Raw genomic sequence first — 24,168 nt, 5'->3', positions numbered from 1 at the left:
ACATCTGCTGTGAAGATGCTAGCAGCACAGCTACCAAAATCTCAGCACATACTGCCTCGCACACATTAGCTGGAAAACATTTCATTTCACACCAGTTAACTGCTGCTGTGAAAAATTACTGAAAAATATTGTGCCTAATTTAGTAAGGTTCAGTAAGCTTTGCTTTGAGGTCTCACTTTTAGCTGCCTGGCACCAGAATTGGAAGCAATGCTCTAAAGTGGTGTTTTTCAAACTCAGCAACTTTAAGACATGTGGACTTCAACTCCCAGAATTCTCCAGCCAGCATGCTGACTGGGGAATTCTGGGAGTTGAAGTCCACCATCTTACAGTTGCCGAGTTTGAAAAACACTGCTCTAAGGCACAGCAGCCAAGAATAAGTTAAATGGGGCAACTAATGATGTTCTCCTACTAGAAGAATTGCATCAAACTATTCCATTGTTGGAATATGGTATGACATGATCGTTTTATGACGTCAACCGGGCTTTTGTCATCAGCGGGCTGCCGCTCCGCAGGCCTCAAAAGGCTTTCCTCGTCAACGCGGCGTGATCCCACTGGCGGAGGCTATGACGTCATTGTGCGCGATTGCGGGGAGGAAAGTATGACTTCCTTGCCTTACGTTCACCGCCGCAAGGCTATGACGTCACCCCCAGGACGGAAGTGACTCCGGAGGGGGTTGAGGCATTGAGGGAACACAGTCCCTCCTCCGCAGACACTCTATGAAATGGAGTTTAATGGGAGGAACTATCCCCCGCTCTCTTCCGGCGGAGGGATTCCGCTGCTTCCATCCAGAGGGAAGGCGGAAGGATATGACGCTGTGGGAGGAGTTGCGTGCCGTGCGCAGAGAGGAAGGAGATCCGGCAGAGACAGCTAGGGAGAGAGGGAGTCGGGGGGCAGCAGCTGAGACGAAGCGAGGAAAAAGGGCGACGGGACCTCCCCCTCCACGCAGGGGAAGGGGATGCAACGCGACCCAGGCAGCTGCCCTCCTTCCGCGCGGTTGACCCTGCAGGCCGCCGCCCCTCCCCCAGCCTTACTCACCGCTCCGCTTCGGCCAATCAGCTGGGGGGGCGCCAGGAGAGCGGAGGGAACCGGCCTCGCCGCCCGTCAGCTGTAGAGGCTCGCGGGACGCCCCGCCGCGCGCCCGAGCGGGGGCGAGACGGGCGGCGGCGAATTGAAACTACCCTCAACAGCCGGCGCTCTTAAAGGTACAGCCTGGGGGGCAACGAGAAGAGGGGGCACTTTCCGCCGGAGGACAAGAAACCCCTCAGCCTCCAGCTCCTGTCAATGGATTTAAAGGGAGCTCGGCCCTCTTAAAGGGGAGTTGTCTTCAGGCCTCATTGTGACTAAGAGGGAGGGCTGGCTCTTAAAGGGGCCGTTGGGGTTCCGCTGGAGGACTTTGAACGCTGGATGCTTAAAGGGGAGTGCGAGCTGAGCAGGGGAAGCGCTTGGAGGCTTTTAATGCCAATGGTGGAAAAAGTGGATGCCTGACAAGGAGAACTTTAAATCCAGGTGCTTAAAGGCGAGGCCATGCTTCGGCAGGAAATGTGTGGCGGACTTTTAATCGTAGTTCTTAAAGGGGATGGAATGAAAGGAAGCAGATTCTCAAACCTGGACTTTTAAAGGGCAAGGTCACACCTTTTAGGAGGAATTCAGGAGACCTTCTTAAAAAAAACCCGTAAGATTTGCAAAGAGAACGTGGCTGCAGAGTGGAGCCTTGAAAGGAAATGCTGCCACAGGAATAATTATGGGAGTCCTCATCCTCAAAGGGGGGGAAGCAAACGCTCTCTGAGGAAGCCATTTGCCATTGTTGGCAGAAGCCGCATCTGCAGTCTTAAAGGGGAGGCTCTTGAAGCGCTTAGCCCTCTCTGGGTAAATGTAAAGCCTCATTCCATACAGAAACCCTAAGGGTAATTTATGCTTTTTAGAATACACACACACACTTACCTGCACACATAAACATATATCTCTTTATATAAATATAGGCACTTAAATTAGAAGATTCAAGGGAGAAGCAGCGAACTGGCAAGTATTGAAGTTTATTCAAAGGGATTGTCAGTTTTGCTGATTTCAAAGGATCCATCTCTCCATACTGAATCACTATTGGAGGGATGTAAAATTCTGATTAAAGCAAGGTTTTTGGAGTTTGACTCATTTTTCTTCTGGACCCAAAGGTAAAGTTATACATTAAAAGAGAGTTCTGTTCACTGGCAAAAGCTAATTTCCTGTTAAATGGTTATTAGATCAGTTTCCATTTTAGAATTTTATGTTGAAAGTATTTAATTATTTTTTAATTGACTAGTCTTGCCTTTAGGAGGAAGTCAAAAAAAGAAGAAGTTGCCATCTGTATTTTCCTTAAGAGGGAATTAAACCTGAGCAAAAGAGTTACTTCCTTGACTTTCCAGAGCAAAAAGGAACTTCTTGATTTTGAATGGGTTTTTAAATGTAAATCAAGGAAAGTTGCTGACAGTTAAGGTATAGGAGCCAAGGACTTCCTGTAAGGGAATACAAAATTTACTTTTTTTTTCAAAAGCAATATAAAGGAGAACCTCTTTTTCACGAGTGTGGTGCTTTTCTCCGTGGCTTCCACAGAAGAGCAAAAACCCAGCAGAGACAGCTGCAATGCTTCTGGCTGGTGAGGGGTGAAGGGTGTCTCCCTCCTTTTTCACGTGCCTGCAACAGCCATTGGACACAACACAATTTATTTTCTGTACCTCAGAGGGGGAGCGTAATGGAAGGAACAACAGCAGCTCCTACCCCATGTTGGAGTGGGGGAGGAGGCAGCAGTAGCCGAGCACGGAGACAGCGACGTTGCTCACGGCGGGACCGTGAGAGCCGCTGTACACGCCGTAGAGGAGGCCGTCTTGGAGACCCTTCCCATCGGGGCCTATCCTCTTCCTCATCTTCAGCATCAGACAGTGAAGGCCCCTCTCCACCTGCCCCTGTGGCTCCTAGCAAAGGACGCCCCCTGCAGCAGCGGCGACGACGACGGCCCCTCCGACGGCGGAAGAGAGTTTCTGGATCATCTTGCAGTCGTGAGGAGGAAGAGGAAGAGGAGGAGGAAGAGGACCTCATTGATGGCTTTGCCATTGCAAGCTTTGTCAGTCTAGAGGCACTTGAGGTGAGGTGGTCCTCCAGTCTGTTTCAGCAAAGGTCATGTCCTTTCATGTAATATAAGGCTAAAGTAATGGACTGGTTCTTGTCCTCATTCTAGGGCCTCTTCAGAGATATGATATAGCAAAGAAAGTGGAATAAAGTAAACTGGGAAACCACCTGTTTTTGTGGCTCCAGGGCAGTGCAGATAACTAGTAAATGCAAAAGATTATGCAAAATGGTGTCAGCTAGGCTGGAATATATTGGAAACGGAGATTTCTTTTTTTTATAGTAGCTAGTAATTTTTAATGTAATATTTTGTTACCATGGATCTTCTAAATTAAAAAAACCCACAATGATGAGTTCAGTTGTTGGTTAGAAATACCAGATGAAACTGAATTGTTGCTAAGTAGGGGTAGACCTATCAGTCCTCAAAAGGAATACCAGTGGAAACTCTGTATAAGAGCAAGGCAAGGGGAGATTTCCAGCTGTGATTGGTGATGTTCAGAAATCTGAAGTTGTTTTTCCCCTACACAGAGAATTAAGGGAGGATATGAAAGGAAACATGGGCATAATAGTCTGTGGTTTTTAAATCCAAAAGAGGTTAATGCTTTTTTATTTTCTGTACTGTGATTCTGCTCAAGTAGAGAAACAATGAGATTCTTAAGGTGAGAGTTGAGGTGGGATGGCCCTATATTTTCTTGGATAAAATAGAGTCTAGGGAGTTCAGGTGCAATCAGATGAGTTTCCATAATAAAAGTTGTAAAATGGTATTGGCTGACAGAGTATATTTAGCACAGTGTCAGAACCACTGATTTGTTTGTATAAAGACTGTGAAATCCTTGTTAGTACTCTTAAGATGGAGCTAGGGTCCAGCTCACAGTAAGGATGTCTCTTAATCTTCTCTCTTAATTTGCATAGTGGACATATGCTGTGTCACAGGACATAGAAGAGTAGTATGAACATAAAGCCTTAAAATACTGAGTGAGCTGCTAAATTATTTGAGATGAGCCCATGTTTCCTCCTTGATTGGGTGTGGGGCACTGCCTATTTACTATGCTTGGTGGAAGAGAACATTTTTTAGGGGTGAGTTTCAGCTTGCCCCTCCTAGGCATTTTTGTAGGGCTGGGATATGTCCCTGTAAACTACATATTTCTTGGGAGGGGTTGATCAGAGGATTTCAATAAGCAGTGCAGGCATTGGATGATATGTAAGGCACAGCTGTTTTACCTGCTGAAGCAGAGAAAAAGCATTCCTGCTTTACTCAGGAATGTTCTAGGCTGAGCATGTAGACCAGTTTTGGACTGGATTCACCAGTCTTTCTGGCTAGGCAGGATTGGGTAAGGAGTAGGGTGTGAATGCAGGTGTCTTTACCAAACTCTGAAGCAGTGCAGTACACACCATACAATACATATACAAGCATACAATTAGAAAAGTATACAGTAACTTTAATTCAGTACCCTGCCACCCAGAAATATACCATCTGTTGTATGATTTATCTTCTAGAGCTCTTGTCCTCTTCTGGCAGCACCCTTCAAACAGCTGGCATCTTCTTTGAACCAAAGAGTTCTTTCATAAAAATGACTACCTCTCCCAAAGCAGTGTTGATCATTGTGGTTTAGGACAGCATTTGTTGCACATCAGTAACCTTAAATTAAGTGTTGATTATGTTGCAATATGAGTCTGCTGAATAGTTATTGGCAAGCTAGCTTCTTGATCTATGTTGTCTTATTATGGCATTTGGGACATAACTGACCTAATAAATATATATATTTTTTTGCATTTACCTTTATATTCTGTTCTTTTTTTCAAGAAGCTTTGAGCAATATACATAGTTTTCTCCTTTCTTATCTCCTCCTTGCTTCTCTTTCACCCTACTAGGATGTCAGACTGAGAGAATAGCAAGCCCCAGTTAGGCTGTGGACCTCAGAGCTACATATAAATTTAAATCAGGTCTCGTAGCTCTTACTTTTAACAATTACCTCTTATGATGTGGAAGTGTTTTTATAATATTTAGGGTATTATTATACAAATAATTATATTGAGATTCCAACCTTTTTTCTAAAATGTCAGGATAGTTCATTCCTGCAGTATCTGCAATACAGTGCAAAAAAAGTTTAGAGGTTATTTCTGGATCCACAATAAACAGTTGTTAGTATTGCTAGTTAAGCAGTCAGGCTACATATTTCAATGTTTGTCCCAGAGTTTTGTTTTACATTTTGTAATGTGCTTTTCAGTTTTTATGTTTAAATACATATTTCTATTCCATATCAGCAGCTATATCATGGCTTTTATTCAGGGAAACCTTAGGGCAGATTGTCTGCAGCCATTATAATGACCGCCTTGTCACTCCTGCAGAAGGATGCAACCTTGAAGACTCCAGAGCGATTGGAGCTTCGGCTGAAACATTCTGGAAAGAGAAAACGGGGTGAGGGAAACAACTCTGAGCCCGAAGATGAAGATGAGGGCTCAGAGAAGGGTCGCAGCCAGGGCTGTGGAGGGGAGAGAGCACTGAGGAAACGAAACAAGAGACGGCACAAAGAGGTGAGGTCTTGGGCTCAGGGAGTGGGGCGAAGGAGAGGAAATTGAAGGAGGGAGGGTGTTTGTGTGATGAAATATTGTGTTGGGGAAACTTGTGGGCTGGATTGAGCTTACAGAGACTTCTCCTAGAAGCCGCCTCCTGGGATGTGGGGGGGAACCTCCACTTCTCAATACTGGAAAATTGCAGGATGCACAACGGTAGCCAGTATCATTGCCTTGAAAGGATGGCTCTTGAAGGCTCAACTTTGCCTTTTTTCCTGGGGTAGATGAGTGGGAACTGAAACCTTTGGAAAACACTACTTCAGGGTGTTCGGTAGTTCCTGAAAGAGCAAATAGACTGTGGCAACAGAAGGTCTGTAGCCTTCTGAGTCAGTGGGTACAACAGCCATTATGGGAATGGAGGCTTGTCTGTTCATAACATTGCCACTGTGGTTATTATAGCCTGTCACAAATCACCTGGTGAACTTTCTTTTCTCAGTAGCCAAGCAATTTCAATTTTCAAATGTATTAAATATAACAAATTTAGATGATGATGATGATGACGACAACAACAACAACGATGGTTGGTTGCACAGTCAGCCAGATGTTTAGACTGGATTTGGCATTTTTGTTCACCTATTGAGTATTATTATTATTTTTTAAGTGTATTTGTAGTGCCCATGTGGATCCAGATGCATATTTGAAAATAAAAATAATTTTGGCAGCTGGTGCTATGTTTTGCAGCTTCCCTTTTGTTTTTAAAATAATTGAATTAACAAGATTAGATCCAGGTGAAGCAGGGAGCATTGCAAGTGCTCAGGAAGGTTTTCTGGGAATGCATGTTAGGGATCAGGAGTGATGTGTGGACATGTGGGTCTAAGCAAGGGAATTGCATGCCAGCAGTGCTTGGATAGAGCCAATGCAGCCTTGCACCCAAAATGATGCTCCACCATTGGGGTAAGCAGTGGCCTGCTCATCTCCTGTAATTTGCTATGCAAAGGAGGCAAGCATTAATATTCACTAGAGGAAAATACAAAAGTGCAACATTGACAGCAGGAAACTGTCATTCTGCTATATGCAGAATCAGAGCAGGATCATGAGCAGCTAAGCATATGACTTGTAGACTCAGTGGAAGGGAATATTGTATAGTTGCAATATTTACATAATTGTGCCATAAAATAACTCTCTTAATATACATGCATGAAATTTGCTAGGCTTTTATTGGAAATAAGACAACAAAAGCAGTTCATGACAACTCAGCCTGTAGTGTGCTTAAGTTTTCTGTTCCTTTGAATGGTTTTTTGTTTGATACCATATCTAAAACACAGCTTGAATAACTAGCAAGTCAAAATCTATCATTCTAAGACTAATTGAAATCCCAGCTTCTTGCATTATGTAGTTGAAGTAGAAACTGACAACAATAAAGTGGGAACAAAGCTGACCTATACTTACAGTGACCATATTTTCTTGGAAAAAATAAAGGACAAACCTGAAAAAGGGGGAAATCTGAAAGTGGTCAATAAGGATTTAAAAAATGGTTTATGTTTATAACTTTGCTTTACAAAGGAAAATCCAAGAGCAAAACCAAGAGGGTAAATAATTAAATCTAAAGGATGGCTTTCTGAAATAAAGGACTGCTTTATAATAAAGGGCGTATGGTCCCTGTACCTATACCAGGGATAGACATATTTTTCAGCCAGAGGCTGCATTTGCTATTTGAATGGCATGCCAGGAACCATAAATAATAAATGTGGCTAGAAAGAAAATTATCTTTGATTTAATTCACATTTAATTTTAAATATTTCAATTTAAATTACATTTGTTAACATGATTATTCCCCATATATTTAATAACTGTTCCCCTCTTTCACATCGGTAGCCATATTTGAAGGAGTTTGCTGGGTCCTCGCTACGTTCCTCTAATAGAAACAATTGGGCTTCCCTTCATGGGGGGTTGTTATTGCTACTAAGAGATTCACAAGTGCAGTGTTTTCTGCTTTGTAGCTGAATCTGCCAAATTGTTTAAACAGGAATAATCTTAGCACAATGATCAATATGGTATATGCCTAGCAAAGTGGCTCATGGTGCCTCAGAACAGCGTACTGCTTGAGAACAAAGAGTGGAGCAATTATTTTCCAAAAATGCTCTGTTGGCCTGTATAGTGTTTACAGCCAACTACAAATCAAGGTTGACCCATTTTAGAAATCCGTATCACATGTTTTGAAAGCAGGCATGGTCTTATTTTCACTACAGTTCTTCTAATTTCATAAGCCTTTCAACAAAATGAAACTTGGTATCTAGAGCTCCAGCCTGTTTTCTTTCTTTTGGAATTGCAAACCACCTCATTGTGAGTCTAATCAATTTTTCTCTCTCTTTTCTCTCCCCTTTCCCTTTTTTTATATCAAATTCAGCCTTCTCTCCAATCTTACCTGGAAACTGGATATATAGTAAGTGGGTAGTGTATGAACATTCTCTCCTCACCCCCCTCAAAACACTGTTCTGCGAGACTGAATTTTAACTGCCCAAGCACTCCATCAGTAGAATTCTTTCCCTCAAACTAAAGCAGGTTTTAACTGACTTGCAAATGGCTTCCCCAGAAGAGAGGAGAAATCAGCTCCTCTTGATGTTATACTAGGGCAAGTGATGGATTGTGCACAGGACAGCTGGAAGTTTTCATTCACTCCGTCTTAGTTATAGTTAATTCTTGCAGTGATGCCAATTTGCATGCTAGAATTTGTTAATAATAGATTCCAGTACATTTTAGGGTCTCTTGGGGTATTCTGACTAATTTCCTGGGTTCTGTGGAGTAGCAGATCACTCTTCCTGTGTTCTACTATTTTTTAAGAATGCTTTTGTGCTCTTAACACTCTTATTTTTTTAAAATACAATACTTTTGTATTGGGTACAGTAAGACCTAGCTTGCTGTTACACTGTAAAAATCTCTATACATATCCACAACAAACAGAGTTTGTTATGTAGAATAACAAAGGTCCAGAGGGGGATATTTTCCATTATATTGCTGCACTGTTTGACATGTTTCTTTTTCTCCATTGTTCTTTGACAGTGTGATACAGAAAGCGACCCAGAGGAGCAGGTAGGCATCTATACTTTTCTCGGCCTGATTTATGACACATTCTCAGTGCTTAGCAATAGTGGCATATTTTTCTAGAAATGACTTGGGGGCAATGTTGCGAGAAATTCCAATTTATGAAAGTATAGTAAGGCTGTTTTTACTTACGATAAGCTGCTTTCCATGGTTTCATTCTGCACAAACATATAGTGTGTGAATACTTCAACCTTGTATATTTTTCCAGAATTACACCAAAATTCTAGGTATGCACAAAATATTCAAAACTTGAAATGGCTTTTATTATTGTTCAGAGCTCAAAACAAAACACCCCATGTTTTGAGGTTTTGTCCTGAGCTTATTTTCAGTGTTCTGTACTACGGAGCAGAGAAAGCTATAACAAGTGCTTGCTCCTAATTTATTTTCTTAGGGTCACAGAAGTCATTAAGTGGTAGATCAATTGATCAAATTGGCTAAGGGGATTTTTTTAGAAAATAAGTAGAAATACACTTTTTGTAACCTACTGCAAACATTTTTAGAAAAGATTTTTGGCTAATTTTTCTGTAGGTTGGGTGGTAGATAGTACCAAGCATGAACTACACCCCATGTACTTTAGTGGCCCTAGGGTGGATAATGAGAGAGCAAGGGTCTGGAAACAATTCTGCCTGTATGCGTAGGGGCACACACTCATATACAACAGGAGTGAAAAACTCTGGCCTCTCTCACCTAATCCCAGTCCCACAACATAAGCCATTGAGGACTTTGTAGAAGATCAAAACAAGGGCTTTAAAACATTTTGGATGTTTATAGCAAGTGAATGTAGATCAGCAGTAGTGTAATAATTTTCTAATTGGTATTGTGCTGGAAGAAATTTTGCCATATTGTATAACTAGTTCTGACTACCAAGAGATATGGGTGGCCTGGGTCAAAAACACTTGAGTATAGGTAGTCGTCTACTTATGACCACAATTGGGACTGGAACTTCCATCGTTAATTGATGTGGTGGTTAAGTGAGTCACACATGATTTTATTACCTTTTTTGCTGCAGTAGTTAAGCAAATTTGGTTTCCCTCATTGACTTTGCTTGTTGGAAGCCCCCTGGGAAGATTGCAAATGGTGATCACATGACCCCATGATGCTGCAACTGTCATAAATACATGCCGGTTGCCAAGCACCCAACCATGGGGATGCTGCGACAGTTGTAAGTGCAATGACTGGTCATAAGTCACTTTTTTTCAGTACTGTTGTAACATCGAGCGGTTGTTAAATGAATGGTCATAAGTCGAGGACTACCTGTATTTGGTTTGAAATACAAGAGAGAATTGTGACTTGGGCAACAACCATTCCTAGCCTAATTACTTGTCATGCAAAGCAGTCAATCCTACATTAAAGATACTCATGGATCCATCCTTCTTTGTAGAAAAGACTGTCATGCTTTTGCTTCCAAAATAAAAATACTTGGCCCCTTGAAAAGCTCTCAGGTAGCTTTTCTGTCTTTTCCAAATAAATTTGGAAGTAAGGGATTTCAAAAAAACCGCTTTGGGGGAATATAATGGATTTCCTGTATTTCTTGTCTTTCTGCAGGCCTCCATTGATGACCTCGAACAGTCATTCACTGTCTCAACCAGCAAAGGTTGGGTGTGGACGAATAGAAAGGGGGTGGGAACTGCTTGTGGTTCTATGCACTAAAGAAAGCATTGCAGCATTTCTCAGACCTGTATTTTTAGCTGGCTTGAATAAGCATGGTGTTTGGTTCTGTGGGGAGATTGGTACACTGTGGTTCTGTTTTATCTGTACAGAGTTCTCAGTCCATCTGGTTAAAATAATCAGGTAGCAAGCGGGGTGGATTAGCTTCTCTTGCCTGAGACGGTGGAGCGCTATTGTGAGCCACAACTGGCAAAACTAATCCCTTCCAGCTATGTAGGCATGGCAGCTTCTAGAATTCCCAACCCGCCTGGTCATTTATCATGCCAGCTGAACATCCTAAGAATTGCAGTCTTCATGGCAGCAAGGAGAAACTGGGTTTGTATGGTTAAAAAAATAGTTTTCTCTGTTCAGTTTAGAGCATATTTCCAACCAGATTCATAATAGTGAGCATAATCTTCCCATCAACAGGAGATCAGAAAAGACACATACCCATTTCAGAGTAACCTATACTAGGTCCCCTGTCCTCTGCCTCCTGATGCTTGTAATTATTTTATTTATTTATACAATTCATAGGCTGTCCAACTCCCAATGACTCTGGGCAGCTTACAATTAAAAATTTTTTTTAAAAAAGACAAAAGACAAAAAATCACGAGCGGCCACAAAAGAACCCATGCAGCAGGTTTGTACTCTGCCCCAAAGCTTGAGAGAAAAGCCAAGGCTTTAATAGGTTCCTGAACATGATTAGGATGGGAGCCATCCAGATCACTGGAGGTCAGGAGGAACATCTGAACAGAAGACAGAATGCACCTATATTGGATTCTGTCAAAAAGAGAGGGAAGTAAGCAGTTCTGAGTTTCACAAGAGCTTGTTTTCATAAAACTACATAGTATTAAGCAGCCCTGTGCAGATCATCATTCTGTCTCGACACACCAAAGGACCTCAGAGGCTAGAATCATTGTGCCTCTGCAAAATGTTGGCGGGGGCGCTGATGTGCCTTGTTTGGTGACTTTATTGGAGAAGTGGCTTCTGCACATGCATAGTCATGACTTTTGCTGAGCGAGGTGTTGCACCACCAGTTAGAAGCAGGGCACTGTAGCACCTCAACGAAGTGCTGAGAAGGGGCACTTTGCTTGAACCTTCAAAGTAAAGTACTCTTTCATAGTGTGGTCATGCCGATATCGGAAGGAGTACTTTGCTTTGAAAGCTCAAGCAAAGTGCCCCCTTGCAGCGCTTTGTTGAGGTGCCACAGTGCCCTGCTTCTAACTGGTGGTGCGAAGTATCAAATATGAAATTCTTGCTGGGTTCTGTGACAGAGTTGCCACCTCTGTTGCGGGAAGGGTTTTGATCCATTGTGTCTGTGCTATTTTCATGGAATTTTTAAAAACATGTAGTGTCAATGGATAGTTACTCCCTCCCTTAGTTACTTCCTGTGGCTCTTGTGTACAATCAGCATTGTAGCTGACAGGCTTGTGCAGCCAGTGAAGTGGAGTTACACCCCAAAAATTTAAATCCAACACTATCTGTTGGGTCTCTTCCAATAGCCTGATCCCTGTTTTCTCTGTTTCCATTTTTTCTGGCAGCCTCGGGACCCATTGGTGCATTAAACGGGAGCTGTGAAGCCAAACTCTCTGTGATCCCTAAAGTCTCCGGCCTGGAACGGAGCCAGGAGCGTAACTATGAGGCTGACCGGGACTCCCTGCTAGTGCCTTTCCTGCCTAAGGAACCCCCTTCTCAGGCAGCCACTGCCCCTATTCTGGCTCAGGCCTTGCCTCCAAGTCCTCCTGCCCCACCTCCTGTCAAGACTCGGGCTCAGACACCTAACACTGTTCGTGGGACGCCCCAGCCCAAAGGCCAGTTGCCTCCAATGCCTCAGGGTGGAGCAGTTACCCACAGCCTTGCCCAGAGCCAACTGCACATGAAGGTGCCACCCTTTGCCAGCCAGACACAGGCCCCATACTCTGTAGGGCTCGACCTCAGCACTGGAGGGTGAGTCCTGGTGCTGTCTGGCCACAGAGCTCACTCTGGTTTTTGTTTTTTTTCACCCACTTCATCTTTATCCATCCCTCTCTTTCAAGCTCTCCTGTTCCTGTGTTTGTTTTCCTTTCTGTCCTATGTTCTTCTTTCCTCTACTTTTCCATAGTTTTCTTCCCTTTAACCATTGTTGCTTCTGCCCTCTTCAATAAATTTCCCTCCCCTTCTTTATGTCTTATTAATAACTTGAAAATTTTGAGAACGCTTTGTATATCCTTACAACAACCCTATAAATAGTTGTATATTGTTATAGCTACACTGCAGATGAGTTAACTAAAGTGGAGAGAATGGTCTGGTTTATTACATATACTGAGCTTATGACAGGGGTGGAATTGGATTGGGGCTTTCTGCCCCACAGTTGAAGTGACCACACCATGCATTTGGGCTGCACTTTTTCTCTTTTCTTCTCTCTCTCTGAATGTTTTTTTCATCTCTTTCTTTAGAAAGATGTGTCTTTTTTTAAAAAAAAATTCTGAGTACATAGTATCCTGGTTTGTGTTGATAACAATTCCATGGGACCTGCCATCATTGTTCCCTTTATGTTGTAACTAAGGACATGATGTTGGATGAAGCTTCTAATCCAAAACATCCCAGTTGAGTTCATCACTGAATTGGGATGGAAACTGAAGCCTCTCAGAACCTAATTAATGGCCTTCCTGAGTGTTTCCATATTTTTCTGGCTTCCATCATTATTTTCTCCTCCTGACCTAGGCACTCCAAGTATTTTTTTTCTCCCTTTTTCAGGTGCAGCCGCGGTGCAGCTCACCCCAAGCCCATCCTCCCACCCTGCTCCCCCTCTTCTTCTCAGCTCCCTCACCGGCCCTCCACCCCCTCGCTGGCCCTGCCCCCCCACGCCTTTCCCTCCACCCTTCGGCCCCCTTCCCACCACCACCCAGGCATGTTCACCCCCTCGCCTGGCCTCCCACCGCCACCCCCGTTGCTTCAAGTTGCTGGGCACCCAGCTGCAGCCGCTGCCATATCTGGTAAGAGAGAATTCAATGAAGGGGAGCGATAGGGTGTAATACATTCTTTGGGAAGATTGGCAAGGGCTAAATTGAACAGAAGAAGGGAGATTGAGTATTACAGATTGAGCTTGTTAGCCTATGTTATATATTCAGGATACCGGACATGCATTTAGATGAGAAATGTATTTGTAAAAAAATCAACATAAATAACCTGAAAAAGTTACTGTATGGATGTAGAATACTTATTCTAAGTATTCTAATGTCACAAGTATGCTTGAATGACTTGTGCATATGGTTTAGAGCAGAGGAGTATAAGTACTTTGGGGACAGAAGGCTACATTTGATCTTTGAGTTGCATGCTGGAGACTGCACTCAATAAGCAAGAGAGGGCTAACTTTGTTTTGATGTAACTTTAATTATAGTCAAATTGGGTTATTAAAATACAATTAAGATAAATATTTCACTTGGTTTTAATAACTGTAGTCTTTTATCACTTTAAACATTATAATTCATTGGCAACTTTTTGAGTTGCTCTAGGGACCAGAGGTTGTACAACCTGGTTTTAGGACACTATGCAGTGGGCACCATAAGATTCTTTTAAGGAAGCTTAGAGGAATTTCTAGTCCCAATTTTGAGGGAAGAGTTTGAATAAAAACTGGCAACATGTAACAAGAAGAAGAAGAAAAAAATCTGCTTTCAAAGGGAAACTAAAGAGAATAATTTTATCAGAGGATATGTGGAGGCCTTAACCTAAGAGGATTGTTATTGCTTCGGCAGATGTGATGAATTATGGGAGAAAGGGCCTGGCAAGGTACGAAATCTAGACTAGTTAGATGCTTGTAGAAAAATTAGGAGGTACTATAGGGCAGCGATACTTGGAGAGTTGCGGGGAGGGGTCAAGTCAAACCTTTTCTCTCTCTTTCAGCATTGGTTCCTTTTCTCTGACAACTGGCTTTTAAATTACGGGTTGTTCTTCTGTCTCCTCAGAACAAGAACTAATCCGCCAAGACCTGAGTTCCCGATTCCTCACAACGCAAGGTGGGGCCGACATGGGAGCTGCTGCCATCCGCCCTCTGGCTTTCCAGTTCCACCAACACAACCACCAGCACCAGCACACCCACCAGCACACCCACCAGCACTTCACCCCTTTCCCATCAAGCATGGTGCCCACACCCAGTCCAGCCATGGTAAGTGCAGAACAGACTTAGCGAGGTGGCAGGCAAGACTCCAGGGCTCGTGCGTGGTACAGCATCCAGTACAGGATTAACTTGGTCAGTCAGAATTTAGATGTTAGGCTAAAAGGATTCGTTTCCTTTCCCTTACTTCCTCTGGCAGCTGCCTGTCCCATTCAAAATGTGTCCTTTCTGATTTCTCTTTCTGCAGTATGAGAAGTATCCTGGGAAAATGGATGGGCTTCTGAGACATAATGTAAGTGCGATCATTTTGGAGTAGGGGCTGACCTTTTGATGGGAGCCCCAAGAAATGTATCAAACTGCATCCTGAGAAAGGAGCAGAACCCTCTCCTGCCTCAGTTCTCTGGGTGGCACTTCCATTGCTTTCTCTTCTTCTTCCAGTTTTATCCTGCCTACCCCCCAACCGTGTCGGGGATCTCCCCAGTCCTGCCTCCTGCTGTGAATTTTGGCTCCCTGCAGGGGGCATTCCAACCTAAGGTGAACCCTCCAGACATAGTAGACAAATGGGTTTTTGTGGATATTTTAAGTGGAGGGAAAGCTTTAGAATTCAGAGTGTCTGTCTTTTCTGCTCACTTTCTGGTAATAGAGGCCTGTTGCATTTTACAGTAGGGAGGGTTGAGGACTATGACTCCTGAGTACTCTGCATGCAGTGAGTTTGGTGGGACAGATTAGGGCTGCGGGGAGTCATGGTGACTAAAAGTGAATGCAGACCAATGGGTTGGAGCATGAGAGAGCAAGTACTTGAAGTCCCAGTTCAATCATGAGCTTTGAGAAGAAAGTAATGTTTTGGAAAAAGTTTTGGGCTTGTGTATGGCTTCATAGAGTAGTGTCATTCCATAGAGTGGTGTCATGTCCACCAATAATTTGGTAGGTTGGGAAAGGAATTACAATTCCTTGGCACTGGGTGTGGAACTAGGATATTTCAGTGGAAGAAGCTGAAAGCTTTTGCTCATAGTTCCTGAACTCTGCACTTGGAAGGGGGAAGATTTCAAGATTCTCTATGCTAGGAGTGCTAATCAGCTGATTGTGCTTGTTCTTAGTGGTGGACTGATTGTGCTTGTTCTGCCTCTTGACTTACCCTTTCTTCCTCAGAGCACTAATCCTGACCTGCCATCCCGGCTGGGTGCTGTCCCACCCAGCATGTCCCAGAAAGGCGCCCAGGTGAGTTTACCATCAATTCAGGAGAATGGCAGGGACTACAGGGAAAGGATTATCCACCCCCACATGGCTTTTCTTTCTCCTTGCAGCTCACCGATCCTTTCAGGCCGACACTGAGAGTGAGTAGTGTTGGAACACCCTTTGGTCACAGTGCAAAAGGGTGGATACCTGGGGTATAAGGACTAGAAGTGGTGGGAGGGGGAAATACACCCTGGGGTGGGGAGAGTGAAGAAGTCAGGGTATAGGGCAACATGTGCCTGGCCCATCAGGGACATAATGTGCAGAGCTGATGGTTCCCCCCTCTCTCGCAGAAGCCGGGGAAGTGGTGCGCCATGCACGTCCGTGTGGCATATATGATCCTGCGGCACCAGGAGAAAATAAAGGTAGGGTGAGCCTGGGCCACCTCTCCCCTCTACCTGCTGTGTACAGTGTCGAGGTGTGGCACAGGCCCTGCTGGTGGCCACCAGAAGGTCACTGCAGGCAAATGGAGAGGAAACCTTACATTCTGCTCATCTGATGTCTCACGTGTTGGACCCTGGATCCAAGTTGGGGCTTGTGATGCTGGGTTAGAGGTTAGAGAGCAGAACCATAAGACCGTTGTGGGGCAGAGTAGGAGAAATCTCTGCCAAAGTATAGAGTGAGGCTAGTTGGATTGAATAGTGCCTGACTTGTTGCTTACCAGGGCTTCTTGCTCTCTGTTTTCTCACAGCTGATGCAGGGTGATCCCCACAAATTGGATTTCCGGAATGACCTCCTTACTGGCTTGCCTGAGACCGGAGCCTTTGGCAGTCTGCCCCACAGCCAAGAGCTGGCACGCCCTGCCACCCTTTTCACAGCCTCTGGTCAGTGCTTTTTGTGCAATACTGAAAGGCATTTCCATAACTGGGACCTCCTAAAGCTCAACCTGCCCATTTTTGGCCACTACTACTAATTGTGCCATCTACCTGCTGTGGCACTTGGTGTCTCCTTGAGAATCAGGCCCATAATGTTAGAACAGCCCTATAGTCTTTAAAGGAGTGCTTTCCTCAATTTTCTATCTGAAAACCTGAACAGGCAGGCCTTACCTTAATACAGGGCTTGTGAGAGAAAAGTAATCAAGGCACTTAAAGCAAGTTGTGCTTAAATTACATTTTACCCTGGAAGTATTTCTGTTTTGGGAGTCATTAATCTTTTGGTGTAAAATATACTCACTTTTCTCTCCCCCTTCTTTTTTTAATCTATTATTCCATCCTCACCCTCTCTCTCTTGCAGGTGTCGTCCATCCAGGCAATGCCTCATCCTTTGGTCCTGCCACTACCCCTCATGGCTCTTTCCTCAACCCCAGCCCCCACATTGGTAAGAGCTGGTGTCCCAGGGTAACACAGCCAGGAGAACAGGACCCAGAAACTCCTGTACGATTGCTCACTCCTCTACTCACTTCTTTTCAGATCCCTTTGGCAGGCCGCCCAGCTTTGCCTCTCTGGGCGCACTCTCCAACGGAGCATTTGGGGGCCTGGGCAACCCATCCTTCAGTGAGTATTTTTGAGAGAAGGGTCATAACTAGTTAAGGCATAACAATTTTCTGTGATTTATCAAAACAGCTAGGCCAGGGGTGGGCATTGTTTTGATACTAGCATTTTAAAAGCGGGGGGGGGGAAGCAACCAAGGACTACAAACTCCCCCATTACTTACTTTAAGGTTAATTATTCATTCCAACCACTGTAGTTCTGATGAAGTCTTAGCTATAGGCTCTGTGTCTCTGTTGCCATTTCAGTTGTCATCTTGCCCCTTGTCCTACAGGGGGTATGCATGAAAAATGGGCAGAAACAAGGCAAGACTGCATCTTGACTGCATCTGCAGTACCACTGACCCATATCTAGTCCCATGACTATGATTGTTTCAGCTGTAGTGAAAAAAAAAATTGAAAGGGAAGCAATAGCTTCCTAGTCTCTATAAGCTAAAGAGGACATAAAAAATGGCTGCCAGGATGACTGACAGACACTGCAGCTCAGGCATACACAGTTAACTCAGCAGGTGTAGAGTTATCTTGGTCAGTCATGCTATGTGAACATGTCCAGCAATGTGATAGGGCCACAACGTCATGAATTTTTGGGTTAACTCTGTCTGAGATTGTAGCATCGTTTATTTTCCTGTCCTTCTGTCAAGTGGTGGGAAATTATGCCTTGGTGATTTCCTAGTTTGCTATTGAATCTTGGCAATTGATTTCTAAGGCCACAAAAAGGTTGGGGGCCACAAGTTGGGCAATTTTTACTCGGTCAAGCAAGTGCATAATGAAGGATAACATGCCAATTTGAGAAGTGGGGATAGATACACCTTACTGTTACAGCTTACAAGTAACACAGGGCTCTTATCTGTCTTCCCTGCAGCCCATTAGTAAGAGCTTGAGGAAGAATTTCAGAAGCTCTAGCTTTTTACTATTGTCCTTCACCACTTGGGTTTTGGATTTCTTTTGTTTGCTTGATTCACAGAATTCCACGGTTATCTCCTTTGTCTCTTGCCCATTTTATAATTTTTTCAAGGCTTAGATAAGTCTTTGAATTTCTCTATTGCAAACAGCATATGGTAAAATTCACTCAAATCTCTACCCTTTGGAAAAGGCAGAGACAGGCAGGAAAGATAGGCAATTATCTGCCTTTATTTTATTTATTTATTAAATGTGTATGCTGCCCCCCTCCCCCAAGCAGGTGACTTATCAAACATGTAAGAGAGAATCTTTGGCTAGAGGCCTTCTCTGTCATATAATAGCTTCCAATGTGCTGACGGTCTTTCTGTGAGTGAGCATTCAAACATAATTTCTCCCCCTTCCCCCTTTTAATGAATCATTCCACCAGCATTAAGAAGTAGAAGGAGCTCTTAAGGCTGTACCATGTGGCTTTCTGAGTGGTGAGCTGCTCTATGCATTTTTCACTGAGATAACCTACTATCACTCTTTTAACATGGGAACCTAGTGGCTTCCATACCTAATCCTCACTGAGACCTCGGCTGTAAGGGCAACATTGCATTTAGCATGGCTGTCTGATCTTTCTTCTTTCCCTCCCAGACTCAAGTGCAGTCTTTGGGCAGAAGGACAGTCCTGGAGCTCCTGCCTTCCCTAGCCCACATGAGGCATGGAATCGCTTACACCGCACACCTCCTTCCTTCCCTACTGCCCCAGCCTGGCCCAAAGGTGGCAGCAGTGATGGGACTGAGCGTGGAGCTAGCCAGCTTGACAAGGAGAGTGAGAAGTCTGAAGGGCCAGTGATCAAGGATGAGAAGGACAGGTAAGAGATAGAGGGGAAAGTAGACATGGACTAATGGCAGAGGCTTAATATGCAGCAGAGTCCCATCCGCCATGGATGTATTGCAGGGGTAGGCAATAAGTGAATACATCTACCTACGTGCATGTAAAAAAAAATTATACACTGCCATTCAGAACCAGGTTTTCCTAGAGTGGCTTATATAATGGGAAGCTGCATGCAGCAAAGCACACAAGAATCCTTCTGGGCTCCATAGGTATTCTTGGAAAGCAAAAACCATGGGTGATCGCAGCTAAATATAAAGAGTACTCCGAAAGAAAGAGATAAACTGAACCAGTAGGAAGCATCTTGGGAAATTAGAGTGGATGTCCAGGAGCAGCCTCACTGATTTATCTTTAAAACAAAACACTTTGTGATGGTCACATCCACCCTAGCAGCCATTTTGTAAACTGGCAAGCCTCCCCCCTCCCCCCAGCAGCCATTTTGTAAGGGCTGTCATGCCACGGTCTCTAACTTCCATATGTGTCTGCCATCCCCAAAAGGCTGCCTACTGCTGCTAAGTTGGGAATCACTGAACACAAGCACTTTTTGTGCGGCCCAATCTGGCAGAAAGAAGAAATGCAGATGACTTTTCTGAAAGGGTGGAGGACAAAGGTGCTCTTGTGACTATTTAGATATATGGACGGGGCCAGGCTGCTGCGTGCAATGAGGGACTACTAATCAATGATTCAGAGCCAGGTTGCACAGGAAGTATTGACCCCTTCCATTTTATGTCTCTGTGTGTGATTCAGAGATTCTGGCTTCTTCTCCCGCCATTCACTGCGCTCCTCTCCAGCTACTCCCACCTCAAAGAACCCATCGCTGATCCATGAGGAGCCTCCAAGTCGACCCCATGTACAAGCAGAACGTGAACATCGCTATGGCAGCCCAGCAAGTTCAGGTCACGCCTCCCGCTCACCTTATCCAGAGTTGCCTCTCAAGAAGGAAGTGAAGGTCAAGGAAGAGCCAGAATTGACTGGCTTTGAGGGAGCACTGCGTACGGGTGCTCCGTATCACAGTACCCTGCATGTCTCCCACCCCCTTGGGACGCTGGCTGTGTTTGAGAGACCCCAAGCCGGGACTGGTGGAAGTGTCTCTCCCTACTTGGTTGCTGCCCCACCCTCAGCTGCCTCCTATGCTGCGCTTGAGGCATGGCGAGAGCCCTATCACCGGGGCCTGGAGTTGCACCCGCTGCAGCGCCTGCCCCGCTACCTGGAGACCCCATCGCCTGCCGCCACTGCTGCTGAGGACTACGAAAGAGCCCGGTTGTACGGTTTGGCTCCCCCACCGCATCCCAGCCTCATGGCCTATCCCCGCCATCAAAACGGACTGCTGGCAAAAGCTGCACCCTCAGCAGCTGTGGCGGCCGTGGGACTGCTGAGTGCTCCACCGCCTCTCATTCCTGCTTCCAATGCTCGGCCCTGCTCCCCTCGACGGGCCCCTGATATCAGAGAACTGGCAGCCTCCTACAAGGACCGGGACTCCAGATAATGGTGCTCTAGTGGCACTCTGGAACGTGAACACCTCTACCAAGCAGTCTCCCTGATCTCCAGTAACTGATGGACAGGATCAGGGGAGTCCAGGACCCCTGTTCACATTAGCGGGGAGAAGAAGATGGCCTTTTGGTCACTTTAGCCTGAGCTAGGGATATGCTGCTGCCACCACCTGGAAGGACTTTGACCTTGGAGCGAAATAACGGGGTGCATTTGGGGGGGAGAGGTCAGGAATCCAGGTGCCAGAGTGCCCTCGGTTGATGTTCCTGATTTCTGCAAAGGCTCCTGTTCCAGCCTCTGCAGAAAGTCAGGATTTCTGTTCTGCTTCCAGTATTCCTGCTGGGCTAAAAATGGACTCTGGGTGTGTTCTTTATCCTCAGTGGACTGATGGGAAGGCTGCTTTCAGGGGAAGGGGGAGGGCTTCAATCTTGGGGCACCTCCCCCATGAGGCAGTGTAAATATTTATATATTCTCCCCTAGGCAGATGGGGAAAAGGTTTTTGTACATTTATAAAAGGTTTGAGATTGTGATTTTAAAAGTGACTTCTCTCTCTCCTCCCCACTCATGCCTTCTTTGGTTCCCCCTTGTTTTTACTGTACTGCTCTTTTCTATACCTGTATTCGCTCCTGCCCAATCTACTGATCCCTTTCCTCCTCCTGTAATTAATGGGATGGTGCAACACACTTGTCCAGTGCCCTTTTCTTCCCCAGGCTGGTAAATTAAACCCCAAACTGGTGCTTCTTGATTCCTTGCTGTGTGTGTGTTAGACGAGGAAAAGGGAGGGGAGGATAGAGGTTCTGACATTCTGGACAGTAGAGAGCAAATGAGAGGCTGCTGAGTACAAGGTGAAATTCTTGGATGGGGAAAACTTCCTGGATAGTTTTAATTTTTGCAGCCTCTGAAAAGGGGAAAGGGAATGAGATATGGAATCCCTACATATATTGTTTTAATGCAAGTGCCCTTGTGGTCCTGAAAGTATTCACAAAGCATAGCCATAATGTGAAAATAGGGCTGCTGTTTGTGAGGAAGTGGTAACTGGCTTTCAGGCAGAATCAGCAGTGCTTTGGGGAAAGCGTTAAAGCCTGTTTTCCTTTCCATTGTTTTAAGGCAGAGATGCTCAACATGCAGTTCCCTCAGGTACTGTATGCAATCCCAAAGTATCACTAAAAGTTGCCCTAGATTGTACTTGTTAATGTGGCAAAAGGGCAGAATTATTAAATACATGGGGAATAATCATATATACTATTGTTTTTTTTTTAAATCCAGTTTAGTTTTTGCCTGCACTACCTGCTTTGTTATGGCTTAGCCCATTGTTTGAAGAATGTTCCCCACCTGCACAAATTTGGCCCTTGATCCATAAACTTTGCTCACATCTTGAAGAATAAATGAAATTCTGCATATAGTTGCCTGCAATGAAAAATGGGGTTTTGCATTTTGTTTCTTCCACCCTCATCTTTTTGTAGTAAATCATAGAACAAGCCCAGAAGTTTAACCTAATAAAATATTGTCTGCAAAGTAGGTTTCCTGCCCTAAAATATTACTAAATTCAAAAAGACAGATGCCTTAGAGTAAGATACACCTATCCAGAATATGTATTTGCTAAGTGAGACCCTAAGAGGATTAGATAAAATGTTCAGGTAATTTGCCTAACTTAGGGATCTTTACTGGAACTAGAAGAAATGTTGTGTGAATCTGTGCCCTTCCCTTGAATACTGTCGAGTGCAGTGTTTCATGGTTCCGCTTCAGATTTTCAATGAGAACTACATCACTTAGTTATACTTCTATTAAATCATTTGCCATTTGTCCAATGTTGAATTATGGATTGGGAGAGCAATGTGTCTGTAATACTCCTTATGATCTAGTTTACTTATCCACAGGGAACCTTGCTAGTAGTTCAAGCTAAAGACTTTTTCAGTTGAGCTCAGCTCCTGGAGATTAAATGGGCATATCCATGTAATTCTGTTGGTAATAATATGGAAGTCTTTTCAGTCTAGCACGCAGCCTTTAGTTTCCTGGTGGTCTAACCCTGTCCAACCTTCCTTAGTTTTTTTGAGGTGAGCCAAGGTCAGCTAGATGCTGCACCTGAGCTTTCAAACTTAGCACAAACACTTCTAATGTTGGAAAATACTATATTCATAAAGACAAATCACTCCCCAGACCTCTAAGACTGATATATTGAGTTGTAAAGCAAAGCAGCCAGTGCAGAACTGTTGTCATCAGGCATATCCTTCAACTTCCTTTAGTTCCAAATATATATGCTGGGTGGTGATGTGCGCCATATTCCACCAAATCCTTTGTTCTGTCTGCTTAATAGCACAGCACAGCAATGTGATGGACAGCAGTGAAATTATGCACAAACCAGAAATAAGCCTCATTGGGATTAGTTCAAAACACCCTTTTGTACAATATCCCATGTATTAGACGTAGTCTAATCTACTCCTAACTCATAAGGAGCAGAAAAAAATAGAAGTATAAAATACCATTAAAAAATGTACCCATTTTCCCCCTTTACCACTACCAATCCAGAAATTAAAGGGACTTAAATGTCTAGGGTAGGCCTAACTAATTTTGTTCTCATAAATGGTCTGCTGGCAAAAGCTTCCATGCACTTTTTAATCTTGAAATGTCTGGGACCTCAGCATCCATTTTCTTTGCTTTTCTAAATCTCAGTTTTTAGGAATGTACATGTGCACACAATGTATAATTTTATTTAAAAAAATGAAATGGAAAAAACCAAATATATGCACTTCTACAATGGTACAAAATTATTTGGATTAACACATCAAAATAAACTACAACATTTAATATTTTGAGCCAACAGTTCCAGTAGTAGACATAAAAACACTTTTTAACATCCAAAATAATTTTCTTATTTTCCTATAACATTCACTATTTTTATGCATAAAGTTTACCAAACGTTTTGTAGCCAGTCTAAAGTGGGTAAATTGGTACTCTGTAAAACAAATACAAGCTATAACAAATACATTTCTTACCAAAAAGCTTCTAGAAGATCAGATCTCAATCATCAAATGTATCTGAATTCCATATTTGGCACATTTCAGAGCGTTAGTCCCCCTCCCAAATATCAAGTGCAGTCCTATGCATTTCCATTTAAAAGTGCCATTGGGATCAATGGAATTAAGTACATTAAAAAATTCAGAAATGTTTAATACCCAGGACAACTTCACACAATTCTCACTAGATAAAACTGTACTTCTAGTCTGTATTTCTCTCTGCATGCACACTGGAAATTATCTAATAAATCTTTGCTAATGGTCCTCTCTGTGACCCATAACCTAATATATTCCTAAAAATTGTATCCATTTGGTGTAGCTTCTTTCAAGCTCAAAATATTACTCAAAAAACAGCTGCACCTTTTTGTGATTGAAATAAAAATACATAAAATGTCCTGAAAGAAAACAGTCACTTTGAAGGATGATGATGATGATGATGATGATGATGATGATGATTCACAGTAGGATTAAGAGTTGCATTTTTGTTGTCAAGGGCATATTTAGAAGGTGAATGGAACAGTAGAGTTCGATGGAGAAAAACATGCTTCAGCAGGAGGAAAGATTTGGTAGGAGGCTATCGGTTTCATATAAATACATGGATGAGGTGCAGTCCAACTTGGAGACATGCTCAAGCCCGGTTGTTTCAAACTGACTTGTATACCTTACAGACTCTTTGATCATATAGTCTAATATTCAAAATCATGCTAAAATATTCAACA

At 43.8% G+C, this 24,168-nt stretch overlaps 1 protein-coding gene across 1 annotated transcript; it reads left to right on the top strand.

Moving 5' to 3' along the window:
- Positions 1-716: 716 nt before the first annotated feature.
- FBRS (fibrosin) lies at positions 717-24,168 on the top strand. Its single transcript, XM_025170317.2, has 18 exons — positions 717-3,115; positions 5,446-5,631; positions 8,018-8,053; positions 8,671-8,700; positions 10,258-10,306; positions 11,901-12,306; positions 13,096-13,334; positions 14,304-14,503; positions 14,700-14,744; positions 14,891-14,986; positions 15,602-15,670; positions 15,757-15,786; positions 15,979-16,050; positions 16,377-16,509; positions 16,919-17,002; positions 17,095-17,178; positions 18,708-18,927; positions 19,695-24,168. Exons 1-18 carry the CDS (start codon positions 2,726-2,728, stop codon positions 20,431-20,433), a joined length of 3,108 nt encoding a protein of 1,035 aa, XP_025026085.1. The 5' UTR covers positions 717-2,725; the 3' UTR covers positions 20,434-24,168.

The sequence above is a fragment of the Python bivittatus genome, unplaced genomic scaffold (assembly GCF_059951505.1).
Source record: "Python bivittatus isolate LINGU-HERP-01145 unplaced genomic scaffold, Pbiv_v1 ctg000440_np1212, whole genome shotgun sequence".
Lineage (NCBI taxonomy): Eukaryota > Metazoa > Chordata > Lepidosauria > Squamata > Pythonidae > Python > Python bivittatus.
Note: the sequence above shows the minus strand (reverse complement) of the source record. Positions and strands in the feature narration are given on the sequence as shown.